At 32.3% G+C, this 14,432-nt stretch overlaps 1 protein-coding gene across 1 annotated transcript; it reads left to right on the forward strand.

The window, feature by feature from the left end:
* The first annotated feature begins 688 nt into the window (after positions 1-688).
* On the forward strand, positions 689-9,138 carry LOC132738436 (uncharacterized). Its single transcript, XM_060725937.1, has 7 exons — positions 689-864; positions 1,787-2,025; positions 2,708-2,880; positions 5,088-5,133; positions 5,474-5,605; positions 6,124-6,714; positions 7,452-9,138. The coding sequence occupies exons 1-7, from the start codon at positions 689-691 to the stop codon at positions 7,670-7,672; spliced, it is 1,578 nt and encodes a 525-aa protein (XP_060581920.1). The 3' UTR covers positions 7,673-9,138.
* The last annotated feature ends 5,294 nt before the right edge of the window (positions 9,139-14,432 follow it).

The following is a 14,432-nucleotide window of genomic DNA, read 5'->3' on the forward strand; positions in this document are numbered from 1 at the left end:
GGGGGGGGGGCCTATAACAGGTGAGCGACCTCAGGGCCATCATCCCCTCTTGTTTATAATTATCATGCAGTCTGGACGTGCAATATTTCATTTACTTACAAAGCTATAAAATAGACTGTTTTTAAACATAACTTTACGAGAGAACTGTAAAAAAATAAAACTTTCCATGCATTCTTTGCTAAATCTTAAATAAATATATTTAAATTTTTAGCTTTAATTTACTAAAAACTGTGTTTTTGCATTTTTAAAGGGTTGTCACCCTGTTATTTGTACGTCAATGTCTACATGCAAATATCTAAGTTTCTTAGTCATTAATTATTTTGGAAAACACACTTTTTTTGAAAAAAAAAAACAAAACGATGCTTAAAGATGATATTTTATATCTGTAATTTTATATATGCAAGTCTGCAAGACTTGTATCATTGAATAATGACCTACATAATTGTATGTCAATTTGATTTGTTTAGCTTATGTACTGATATATATCTTTGCAATTTAGTATTTGACACATTTTACGCTTTTTCAGTCTTTCTTGTAGAGTTTTGTAGCAGGCGTCCTTTGTACAACTTTATATGCACGCGTTGAAATGATATTTTATGTCTTCTAATTTGGTGTTTTAGAAGTGTCATATCTCAGCTAAAACACGCCGGGAAACAGTATTCGATGGCTCTCACATGAAAAAGCGGGCATGGAAGCGACTACTAAGTTGGTAACAATAAGTGCCCACGTCATCTGGATCTTGAAACAAAGAAGACACAGAACGGTTATACACTGGTCTAAACTCGTTAAAGGATCATTGGAAGAGCATTTACAAGCCATTATGATGATAAAACTAAACACTATTGCAATGATCAATCATGAACAGTAAAATAAAACATAGGGGCACGAGAATTAACACGCCGACAACTACAAACCAAAAATGAAGTATACTCCAGTATGTACCAAATCAGGTTACGGAAGGTTATAAAAAACAAACACAGCGATTAGTCCTTAAAATCAACACGAATAAGAAAAAAGCTTAACAGAATCTACCAATTAAAATAGCTAAGTGATAGAAATTAGTTGATATCATTTAAAGATCACTATTCGATACCTGGTTTCGAAGAAATCGAGGGCGTGGATACATAGCTCTATGTACGAGAAAAACACATCCTACTGTACTCTTCGCAGACGACATATCACAAAAGCAGACAGGAAATCGAATCATCTCCGTACCAGTCCTCCCTAGCCATGACAAACGCAACAAACCACACGCTTGAACTTATCATACCAAATCTGAGCGCAACAGGAAGCTTTTCTACAGTGAAGAGACAGCGACACCAAATGGAAGCAGACGTTCCAGCCAGCAGCAACTCATTATGAGCAGCACGACAGAAAATTGAAAGGCAAACGTCATCTGATGCAGACGCGCAAACTGAACAGCAGACATCAGCGTCCGCCAAACAGACACTTCATCTGAATCAACAGCCACAACACACACACGGTATTACATCAAACACAACATATAGTAAATTTGAACCTATGATGACAATTATTGACAAAATAGCAGACGGACAACGAGTTCCGCCACAGACTACTATGAAATATGAAATGTTAAGGTTTTGCACCCTTCGATCTTTTCCAAAAGGGAACAAACCTTATATTACCAGATTGGCTGGTGCAGGATTTTATTACGCAAACGAAGGCGATGAAGTCGTCTGCTATTGTTGCGCGCGCGCCGTAGGAGAAATTGGACAGAATTCGAAAATCCTTTAGAAGTACATAGAGAATTAAATCCAAACTGCAGCTTCCTCATTCGTAATTCTGAAGTAAATGTCTCAGTAAGACAAAGTATTGAAAGTTCTTCAGCAGAATCTCACTCAAACCTGTCAACAATTAATAGAGACCAGTCTAACTCTAATTTTCGTAATGAATTAACGGAAGTGAATGTGTCGTCTGCAGTTGAGACTGGATCACAGATTCAAACGAATCAAAACTCTGAACATTCATCTTTTGCAAGCAATGCGATTCAAGAGGAGGGAACCAGTCTATTTCACTACTTCCTGTAGATGTACCGCAAACTACTATTGAGAACCAGTCTTCAAATAATTCTACAGGTAGTGATAATTAAGTCACATAAGTTTGTAAAGTAAAGCTTTTCATAAAACTATATCGGAGGCTTAATTTAATAGCAACAAACAAACAAACAAAACAACAAAAAAAAAAAAAATTAAAAAGAACAATTAAATTCACATGATTTGATTACATCTAATATCACAGACCGAAAAAATGCTTATTTTGTTATTTTAAAAATCATTTTAAAGAAACCATTGAAGGTCCTAGACTAAGATAGTTTTTTTTACCGGTGTAAGATGAATGATTTGCTCAATAGGGTAGATCTTTACATTTGGGATAAAAACCCATCAGAAACAACAACAAAACAACAAAACAACTAATATTTTATTTTTTTCTCACTAGCACTGTATAGTTTGTGTAGCAGGATGGTGTTCCACATTCTATTAACATTTAAACTACTTCCTTTACCAAATTGTCATACATATATAGAAAATCGTCTTTTTTTGTTACATTTACTCACATATGATATACATGTATGTATTTATTAAGTTTTTAAAAACTAAAATCAAAATGGATTATTCTCTTTTTACACCATTGCTATACCTGTATCTATTTTTTGTTTGTTTCTATCACTGTGTATTATTTTCTATAGGAGGCGTATCTTCGTCTATGCCCCCAAAATACCCCAATTATGTCAGCAAGACAGCACGTTTGTCGAGCTACAGTGATTGTGGGACATCGTCATCCCACCAGACCGCCTGGCACAGGCCGGCTTCTTCTACGCCGGTTTTGGAGATTGTGTCCGGTGTTACCAATGTGGAGTCGGTAAGTTAGAATTAATATCCCTTCAAATAAGTTTTCATTTTGTTTTGATTTTGTATAATATACATAACTGAATCGCATATATAAAATACATTTATTTTTAGGAAACCTCGACTAGGATTTTTCAATTTTGATGATTGACAGCTTGTGCTTGTGTACAGTTCTTGCTTAGTCTTTGTCCTAGTGGTAAATCATGGGTTCGAGCCCTAATCGAGTCACGACCATGTTTTTCTTCAGATGACACCAGTACTAGTTGGTTCCATGAAATGAACTCGGAAGTGATTAATATAAATTGCAGGAACTTATGTCACATTCGAGTTTTAAATATTTTTAAAGAATTCTTTGTCCTATCTTTTCTGTAATCTATATCTATATCCTATTAACTGTTTTCATCATGATATTTTAAAACATTGTTTCTATGACAAACGAATAGTCCATTTATATACTGACAACTAACACTTAATAATAAAACCGAAATAACAGTTAATAATAAAAACCAAGATAAGTATGCTTGAATGGGAAAAACACTATGAAAATTTTCAAATATAGGTCCTATTACACAAAAAAAATACGTCAAGACAAATGGTTATATTACTTTGAAAACAGCAACGCCATGATTGTGATGCCATATTTTAATTAACTGCATAGCAACAGTAAGCAGCTTTTTGTCAGAATATAAACATAAAGCAGCTTATACGAGCATAAAAGGGAAATAACTCGTTACTGATTCGTTAATTTAGAATATACTGGTTGTATCTCTTCCTTTGTGTTTATTGGTGTCCTTCGAAGTTTGTTTGTATTTCTTCAATCTTTTTATGATTTCAACCTGGGCGCTTTGTTGAGAATAAAAATTAGTGAGGTTATACAAATGGTTATATTACTTTGAAAACAAGCAACGCCATGATTGTGGTGCCATATTTTAATTAACTGCATATCAACAGTAAGCAGCTTTTTGTCAGAATATAAAAACATAAAGCAGCTTATACGAGCATAAAAGGGAAATAACTCGTTACTGATTCGTTAATTTAGAATATACTGGTTGTATCTCTTCCTTTGTGTTTATTGGTATCCTTCGAAGTTTGTTTGTATTTCTTCAATCTTTTTATGATTTCAACCTGGGCGCTTTGTTGAGAATAAAAATTAGTGAGGTATACAAATCGAAGTTGAACCAATAGATCTTAGCTTAATGGAACGCCTTTCAATATTCATGTCGTCACAAACGGGAAAAGTTTTTTTTCTCTCGTGACAAAAATGTATTCGAAAACTACAGGAAGTAGTATTACTATACTTTAACCTCGGAATAAATCGATCATTATTAATATCCATGATGTTAGCACGAAGCCTACATAGGTTAAAACAACAGTTACTGGATCCATCATTAGCCATATTAACAACCAAAAACCAACTCATCAAGAAATATATTGGAATATTTATAATACAGGATTACGGTCATTTGCGTTACCTCGCGACACGCACTCGCATCCATAGAGCAACCCGTAAAAAAATAGATAAAAGTAGCCATGGTCAATGAATGGCCAATTCATAGTTAAGACAGAATTCCCAAATAGGGAGAAGAGTTCGTGAATATTCAGCCAAGAAATAGGCTGAATGCACCCCGATAATTCAACAAAAGCGAAATATAATATAAGTACTAACCCTTAAAGCATTTAGATATAACACCTGTCATATAACCCGACCTCGTCGGTTACCCATGGTATATATTCCGTACATACGACATTATCTAGATTCCTTTGAATGTCGTATGTACGGAATATATACCGTGGGTAACCGACGATGATATAAACCAAAAAGACAGAATTATATGTTTGATGATTTGCTATTGAAATGAATACAATGTTTTTAAAACCGATCAGATATAAATTTGAATCGCAAAAAGGAAAGTCAATTGAATATAAAACGTAACTGTTTAAGAAAGTATTCGGATATAAATTCTTACATGGTCTCTAATTTCTTTAAGTTAACAAGGACTGTAGACTTTCGTTTGTGTAAGTGTATGTAATAATATTTTGACAGACGTTCAGATTGATTCATTAGTATGACGTAATTTATGACGTCAACAAACCAAATAACGTCATGGTAATATTTCTCGTTGGAATGTAATTCAGACGATTTAAGATTAGATACTGGCACCCAAAACAAGATTGACAATATTTAAATATTTTCATAAATATTTTTTCTGTATTTTTCAGCAAACCGGAAATGAATCGATTTCAACACAAGGAACTGAAGGCATAGGTAGTTATTTCTTTAAGTAATAAGGCTTTGAAAGCATATAAATGCAAAAATTGAAAAGAATTAGACATTAGAATTAAATGCTAATCGAAATATCGAAATATATGTGGTTGTTAGAACTAGAAATTTAATTAAATATGCTTTGAATTTAAAAACGCACATATCTGTGTTAGAATAGTGTTTAAACAATATTATATTAAATTTCCGTAATTCAAAAACGAAAACTTGTTTGAATATTTTTTTAGTTATAAATACATCTACCTTTATATATTAATTAAATGAGGCATAACTTCCTTACTTATGCTTTACTTTGCTTACGTAACAAAAATTTGCATATCAGCAGGCAGAGGTTCCGGAAATGCGTCTGCAGACATAGATAGACTGATGCACACAAACGCTGCACAAAGCGTCTTGGAGATGGGTTATCATCCTGACGTCATTAGAAGAGCTATCAGAATGGTCTTGTCCTCAACAGGTTTGAATTTTTTAGTCTAGATTGTTTTTTTTATTTTATTCCTTTTAGAATTTAATAAATGTAAATCAAACTGTGATTATAGCGTTTGCTTTGTAAACTTTCTCAAGCAATGTTCGTTTATAGTCACCAAAAATCTGAGATGCGTGATTTCCCAAATGAAACCAATATAATGTTTGCTAAAAATATGGGTCCATACTTGGTTGAAATACACTGTGAGCGTTCTTTTCAATCGATTTGGAACTTCTGAGAAAAGAACATATTATCCAGTGATGTAGCTGTCGTTGGTAGTCTTTTATAAACATCCGTACTGAATAAGTTTTGGACAATTCGTTAGTATGATGTTATAGAAATACTAAAATCAAAATTATTATATTAGCTAATTAATTATATATTTATTTCTAATTTCTGGATCGAAGTTATTTTGTTTCCTATTGAAACAAATCATTCATATTTTTTATTATAACATTATCCACTTCAAAATAAAAGGTTTCATTTTTATTCTTTTATATCTTTATTAGGACATGGAATTTTAACAGCTACAAACATAATGGAGAAAATCTTTGAAATCGAAGACTCTGAATCTCAAGAAAATACTGAACCTGAGAATGCGGAAATACGCGCACCTGCAAACACTGAAGCACGCGCATCTACAAACGTAGAAGCACGCGCACGTGCAAACACTGACGAACGCGCACCTACAAACGTAGAAGCACGCGCACCTCCAAACACTGAAGCACGCGCACCTGTAAACACTGAAGCTCGCACACCTGCAAACGCAGAATCACGCCAAAGCAACAATGAAACATTTACCACAACAACACAGGAAATACAAGGTTTAGAAAATAGACACGAAAGTGCAACTCCTCAAAACGCAGCTTTAGAAAATGTTAGTGGTGCTGTTGCCAGGGGTAACGAGAAACTGCTTGATAATGGTTCGTCTGAGAACCAACCGAAAACTGCGACACGTCATAATGATGACGACAAAAAGTGTTCTGGGAATGTAAATGGGGATGAAAGGCAAGGCAGACAACAGAACGTGTCAACTATGTCGTCAGGCGGAAGTAAACGGGCAAATTCAAAGCAGACGACACGTGAAAGTCCCGCAAGCCGTAAGAAATTTTGATTTTAAGATATAAATCATCCATCTTAATATGATCTTAATTAACTTAATTCATCTTGTGTTTGCATTTTTACACTACAATAACCAGAAATAAGGTTTATTGTTTTTGTTTTGTTTTTTTTCTTTTTTGAAAAAAAAATCAAGAAAAAAAAAACACAAATCATTGTCTTACTGCTAATTTATCTATTTACAAACAATTATCTAGCAATGTTACCTACCTAGCAATGTTGTTTAGAATATAATATATATTTATTTTTAAAAGTGTTGAGACATGTGGTCTTTTGATTTTGTTTTAGTTATAATCATTCATTTTTTTCAAGTTCGACGTGGCCGTAAAATGTTTCTCATATTTGCATATATTTTTTATATTTTTACAGCAACATTGGCTATAACTTTTCTTTTGCCTTTTCTGTTAAAATTAACAATTTCATACAATTTAATACATTTACGTCAACTTGTGCAGCTTTGTTTCTATTAAATTCTGTGTATATGATGTTCGATGCTCGAGAAAATATTTCATTATGCATAGCAACGGGCCGGGCCGTAATAAAGGTCTTAACGTTTGAGTGTATTTTATAGCTAATTACTTTTAAACGTATTTAACGAAAACACTATAATGATATAATTTATATAAATTTTTAAAGATATAAATATGAAAGACAATAAATTATTGACGTTTTTATTCTCGAATATAAAAATATCAATCACATTTTATTTTCCCTACAGGTTATGCACATATTAGGGAGCAGAAAAGGCTAAAGGAGGAAAATGATATGTTAAAACAACAATCTTTATGTACAAAATGTCATGTTAATGACGTTTGCATCGTTTTCTTACCATGTGTACACCTTGTCACCTGTGAAACCTGTGCACCTACTGTACGATATTGCACGGTGGTCACGTGTGGTAAGTATATTAAAGGTACCGTGCGCACGTACCTAGCTTAAAGAACTTTCTGATAGAAAATGCATATATACATGCACTTATAATTATCTTATCGAGGAAGAAAGCCAATGTAACATAAAATAACAACGGTTTGGTAAAGAAAAAAGTTATTATGCTTGTTCAGGAAAACCTTACCGTTCTTTTCCAGCCTTGACTTAAAAATGATGGAAATGTTTGGTGAATAAGGTGTGGGTAGCATTGATATATAATCTAAGTTGCAAATTATTTGTTATAATACAAAGCACCATATGACTGTAAAAATAATGTGTATTTGTTAATACTTTTACGTTACATTTTCTTTTCTTCTTTTTATTCTTTTATTCTGTACATATTTGGCACAGTGACATTGGCGATAAAGGCAAGACATGCCCGTTTGTAAATAGTTTATTTTCTTCCGTATAGATTAAAGAAAGTTATAATTGTCAACGTACATATATATGTTACTGACATTGAATATTTGTTAAGCATATATTGATCAAAGATATTAACTTTTTTAACGTCAAATAGCAGTATCAACAAATCTTGTAGTACGTAGTGTTTTTACTTATAATGATATAAACCTGGTATGTAATTTTTTGCTTTTATAGCAAATAATACATTTTATTACATGCTTTTCGATGGTTTATAGAAATATATCAGTGATTTAAAACTGGTAATTTCACTGTTTGAAACAGTGAAATTACTACTTTGATAATTTCACTGTTTTGAGTTTAAGCCCATTACGTTGTTTCAGTGAAATGCCAGCGTGCACAGTACTGAGTACCAACTTTATGACGTGACGTCGTAAATGACGTCACGTTGTATTATTATTTGGCGCGCTTTTAATTCAATATTAGGTTTTATGTCTTTTTAAAACGTTTCTTTGCATATATAATAAAAAGAAAATTTGTTTAGTTTAGTGTAAGATCAAAATATATTTCACCTTGTGAACACCAAAAGTTCATATTTCACTCGTGGCTGCGCCACTCGTGAAATATACCTTTTGGTGCTCACTCGGTGAAATATATTCCGATCTTACACTGAACTAAACAAATATCCTCTATATATGTGCCACTACCTCAAATATTTCAGAAATATGCATAGCTTTTTTCCAGTTTATCTTATATTTAATCAACACTAAAAAACATTAACTAAAAATTTAAAATGTCTTTCAAACATTATAGCTGATATTATCAATGATCATCATTTTAAATGTTGTTTTTTTATTGCATTTTATAACGTTCGTAAATCAGTGTACATATTGTAAGTGTTTATAGTTCAGTTGTATATGTTCCTGACAGTAATTCTGTACGTTTTTGTTTTCATCAGACACCCGACAAATATAAAAATGTTTATATACTTTTTGGGAATTTTTGAATAAATCGCTGTTTTTTCTTACAATGTTAATATTCCAGATTTTTTTGCAAATGTTTATTTGTATCACTTTTAGTACATTTTAACACATTTTATTGAAAATAAATTTATTGACTTCACCATGACACAGTTTGTTTTGTTGTTATTTATTTTATTGTAATTAATCTTGTTGTTATTTATTTTATTGTAATTAATCTATATGCAAATTGATAATTTGTTCCGGGATATTTTTCTTTTGAGGGCTTTTATTGCGTTCCCATATCTACTGGTTTAATACCTTAAATCCGGGTTGTGTTGTTTGTTTTAGTTCAAAGTTTTTGGTGTACATTTCTGGTATTGTGTTCATAAATCCGCTTGATAATATCATAAGTTGTGTTATAAAAGACTTTTATTGTTTTACATGTATTTGTATATACATTTATATAATTAATTATTATTTGCTATTTTTCAACTGTAAACGCAAGATTTTTTTAGATAATAATGATCTCTTACCAAATCAAAATATGATATACAATATATTTGTTTTCTTTGGTTGTGACGCTGTTTGAAAAAAAAAAGTTTGATATTATTATAATTGTAATATTGTTAAATTATGTTTAAACTGTTTGAACTTATCATAAAGGTTCATGTGAAGTTTTATTTCACAGGGTAAAAAAACCACTAAACATTGTGATAATGAAGGAACATGACATGTTATGATATTTAATTTTGTTATTTTACAGTTGAGATTTGTCCATGTTTTATCATTGACCCGTATAGCCTACTGTCATGTGACCACTGTAGACCAAAATCATTTTAACTGTAGAACAGTGTGAGCATAACTAATTTACTTTTTGCGTATTTTTCTTTTTATTTATCTATTTTTTTAATTAAAATAAAAAGGTCTTCCAATATAGGTTGGATTTTAGACTTGCAGTTTATATTTAGAAACATGAAACAATCGTGATTGTAAGTGGCAAAAAGAGAAGAACAATAATACATTAATTGGATTGAATAATTTTCATTTTATTTTCACGAATTATTTGACGAAATACATGTACCAGCCGAAGTTCCGATTGCGACCAAAAGTAAGCTTTAAGCTCAACATCCCTTCTCTTTTTCGAATAACGAACAATGAAGTCGTATGCAGTGAATATCTCACATTGAAAATAAGAGTTTCTGAACTTGTGTCCAAATGTTGGATGACGGATTCATGGAAATCCAGCCTTATGATTTGACGTCCGCGACTCGCAATCGGTGAACTGTTAAACAAAACTGAATTATTTTCATTTGATATATGTATGTTGTACACTTACACGTATTTGATGCGTAATATACTTTGTAAACGCACACTTTTTATAAGACTTACAATATCAATATACCCATACACATTTGTTTTAACTTATAAAAATGCCGTCAAAATCACACCAGCATATTTAAAATTGATTCATTAAAAATGAAATAATCACATGAAATTACGGTGCTCCAAATATAGAAAGTAATACACTTTATCACACACCCGTGCCGATTTTGCGACTCCGTAAATATGGTATTGCACGGCCGTGCATATATTTTGACGTGACGTCATTAGCGTTATACAAACATAGTGTAAAGACGCGCTAAATGTAAGCGTTAAACTATAGGCGCGTCAATGAAAAATGACTCTTATTTCACTTTAAACGGTCTTTATTTTTGTTATGTGATAAATAGAATATTAAATTCGTGTAAGTTCATTACTGAATTTATTGCACTCGTTGAATAAGATAATATTATGCTCGCCAGAGGCTCGCATAATATAATTTTATTCAACTCGTGCAATAAATTTAGTATTGAACTTACACTCATTAAATATCTTCTATTTACTACTTAGGGATAGATTACAACTGTTAACATAACGAAACTTCATGGTTCCTGAAAAGATGCTTTTATTTTTTTATATTCTTTATGTTTTCGTTGAAATGAAAAATATTTAAAAAAAAGGAATATATTGTTAATCACTGGAAAGTAACATCCTATATAAAAGATAATTCAAACCAACTTTTATGTATAAAAATACCCTATCGTCACCTCAGTGCAATTACTGATTAACTGCTATCGTATTTAGAAGCACTTATTACTGCACTAGGGGGACGTAATATAATTTGATGTATTTCCCAATCTTGGTAAGAATACATGTCCTACATATAAAACTACCAAAATACAGACGTAAGAAGACAGTTCGCTAGGATAAACAACAAATTGTCCGAGGCGAAGCCGAGGATAAATTGTTGTTTGTCTTGGCGAACTGTTTTCTTCACTTCTGTAAGAAGACACTATTGAAGAAAATACGAGTAATTGTATCTGACTTATACGACGTTTAAGTGTAAAGAACAGATAAATTAATAAACACATTTAACTACAAATATATAAAATTGAAATGAAATGTATGTTCACGTTGAAAATATAAAACTTAATCGAAAATATGTGCATGGCCTTAAAGCTGGGAGCAGTGAAAGGTGAAGGTAAATTGTATTCGCACGGAATTTTCGTGCACTTATTTCAATCGGACAGAATTCACTTTCATTCATGATAAACAATGTTAAAATGGCTGCCTTCATCAGAGCGATCATTTATGTCATTCAACATTGAAACCGTCTCTGAACATGTTTTCGTATCGTTTTTGACTCCAAATTTGTTAAGTTTCTTTATTCACATGTTTAGCTTGCCATGGCAAGGTTCAGCTGTATATGGCCGATGATTGTTTTGTGGATGAGGGGCCTGGAACCAGTAAAGGTCTTGTTGATGTTGTTTTTTTTATAGAATGTCAAGCGATATACAAAAAAGAAAGCGTTTAATAAGCATCCAACGAACAACTATTAGTTTCGTCAATGCTAAAATCAACAGTAACTATGTTCCTTGAAATCGCCAATTTATTTGATTCATTTCTCGGGGAACTGAATTTACTCGTGAGTTACGCTACCAAGTTTGCGTTTCTATGGTGTCCTGTTTGAGGCAGTTAAAATATCGCCTGTTACGATTTAAGCTTGACTTGATCTCTTGCTTACACCCGACCATTCCAAAAATAGTGAGAGCTATTGTAATTGTGAATTTTGACATAACTATGGCCCCTTTGAACCTAGAAAATATTTACATTATTCAGGCTCTTGTTTTATTATAAAGCACTGAGAATAGTCGAGCGCACTGGCTTTTGTATATGGATAACTAGCGAGATTTAACATTTGAAAAAAAAGGTTAATCGTAAAGATTTTTACATTTTGATTCACACGAGAGGATTCAAGTATGAGAAAGTATAAGCATGAGGCAAATTCAACGTTGAATGGCAAAGTTTCTTGCGAGAATGTAAAATCTTGCTACTATATCTATAAAATACAGAAAGGCGGGACAAGACTTTAGAAAAAAATAGCATGTCAATAGGAGTCCCTCAACTGACCAACGCAGGACACCGTATATTTCAACTGTATTAAATCTACGTGGAAAGAAACGGTTATTTAAAAGTGTCTTCTTACAGACGTAAGAAGACACTTCTTACAGACGTAAGAAGACACTTTTTGAATAGCTCTGCTGGGGGTATAGTCTTATAAGGCATGTTAAACGTTGCAATATGTTTGTTCTATATCCAATATTTATTCTATACCATAATATTTATTCAATCCTGCTGAATATTTGTTCATCTTAAAAAATATTCGTTAGCGATAATTTTCTATATGTATGTCGTATCTTTGAAAACATATATTGTATAATTAAAAATGTTTATTTTATAGATCTATTGAAAAATATTTATTCGATAATTTGAAACTTATTCTAACACGACCCGCATTTTTCCCTATTGAACATAGAAGAACAGAAAGTGTGTGTTATTATGCAACAGATGCACAGTTTGACGTTCTATATTTAGACATGTGACGTAATCATTATACACGTGACGTAACCACTAAAAATAAGTTTGGAAACAAATCAGACGGAATTTTGCTTAACTATCATGTACCGCAACATTTATTTGTTAATGTCGTGTTAGAATCGAAATAATATATCCAAAGCAGTGATTTTATCGCTTGATAACATCACTGTTTGTCGTTCGGATGCGCATCATTATAGCACTCGGGCTACGCCCTCGTGATATAATTCCTCGCATCCGAACTCCAAACAGTGATTTTATTGAGCGATAAAATCACTGTTTGGGATATATTATTTCTTAAGCATACTATATAGCTAAGCCCGCCTATAAATTAAGCACGAAATTCTGATAAGGCGTTATCATCCTCATTAAACTTGACTAAAGTGAAGTGGAAATGATCAGCGTCCCTCTGAATGTCACTTGTAAATAGTGCATATGCTTAACCCTCCTTATAAATGTATATGTATGTCTAAATAATTGAAATAGATTTTAAAGTCTTCAGGACATACAATCGTATAATAATAATATAATGGTTGTTTGAAAGACGTTAACGACGTCGCAAGCGCATTGTCTTTAACGGAGCAGCTCTCATTTACGAAGTAGGCCAATACGTGTTTCACATGTTGTTAATTGCGGCTGATCCACTGCCTATATAAATGAGAGCTGCTCCGTTAAAGACAATGCGCTTGCGACGTCGTGCACGTCAAATTTCAAAGTTATACCGTCCACATTGCATTAACGGCATAACATTTTCATTTGTTAATGTTTCTTGTTGGATATATTTCGATTTATGTTCCGTGTTTTTTTTGTGTAAATGCATCTTACATGATACATCGCACATGTAATACACTATTATATGTCTTAAATTAATATTATTTTGCTGCAAGAAAATATATCATACATACGAGAAATAAAAGAATAATACAACTAAGAACAAAATTGTCATTATTAAAAATAAATATAAGCTATAACCAATTTTGAACCTGTTAAATTGTTAAAAAAATCACAATGAGACCATTAGGTAAAATAGTAAAATGATTTATACAATTGTAAACCAAGAACACAATAATCACACACGGCCATATAACCCGTAAAAATATTCACAACAAATTTATAATACAGCAAGCATCTTTTTTTATAGAAAGAAAATTGATTTCTTCGTAAATTGACAGCATCCGTGTATATTATTAGTTATAAATATTTTTGACACGTTATGTGGCCCTATACAAACGGTTGTATGTAAATATAACCCGAGCCGCTAGGCGATGGTTATATTGCAAACAACCGTTTATATAGAGAATAATAGGTTGGTGCCGTGGATGGAGAAAGTTTATCTGGCGAGGCGGAGGAATTTATTGGGTGAGCCGAAGGCGAACCCAATAAATTCCGGAGCAGAGCCAGATAAACTTTCTCCATCCACGGCACCAATCTATTATTCTATTTATCCTGTCACCGTTTTTTTAAAGAATTTTATTAGGCAAACTACCTTTAATCACACTATCGGAAATGTTTCTATATAAACAAAGAAGGCCCGA

The sequence above is a fragment of the Ruditapes philippinarum genome, unplaced genomic scaffold, assembly GCF_026571515.1.
Source record: "Ruditapes philippinarum isolate M1 unplaced genomic scaffold, ASM2657151v2 ctg8535_1_1_1_1, whole genome shotgun sequence".
Classification (NCBI taxonomy): domain Eukaryota; kingdom Metazoa; phylum Mollusca; class Bivalvia; order Venerida; family Veneridae; genus Ruditapes; species Ruditapes philippinarum.

What these genes read in the sequence shown, in the direction of transcription:
- LOC132738436 (XM_060725937.1), top strand. Translation starts at nt 689, where the DNA reads ATGGAAGCGACTACTAAGTTGGTAACAATAAGTGCCCACGTCATCTGG. An exon ending in GCAATGATCAATCATGAACA is followed by an intron (nt 865 to 1,786) that starts GTAAAATAAAAC and finishes TCCAAACTGCAG; the next exon opens with CTTCCTCATTCGTAATTCTG. An exon ending in GATTCAAGAGGAGGGAACCA is followed by an intron (nt 2,026 to 2,707) that starts GTCTATTTCACT and finishes TATTTTCTATAG; the next exon opens with GAGGCGTATCTTCGTCTATG.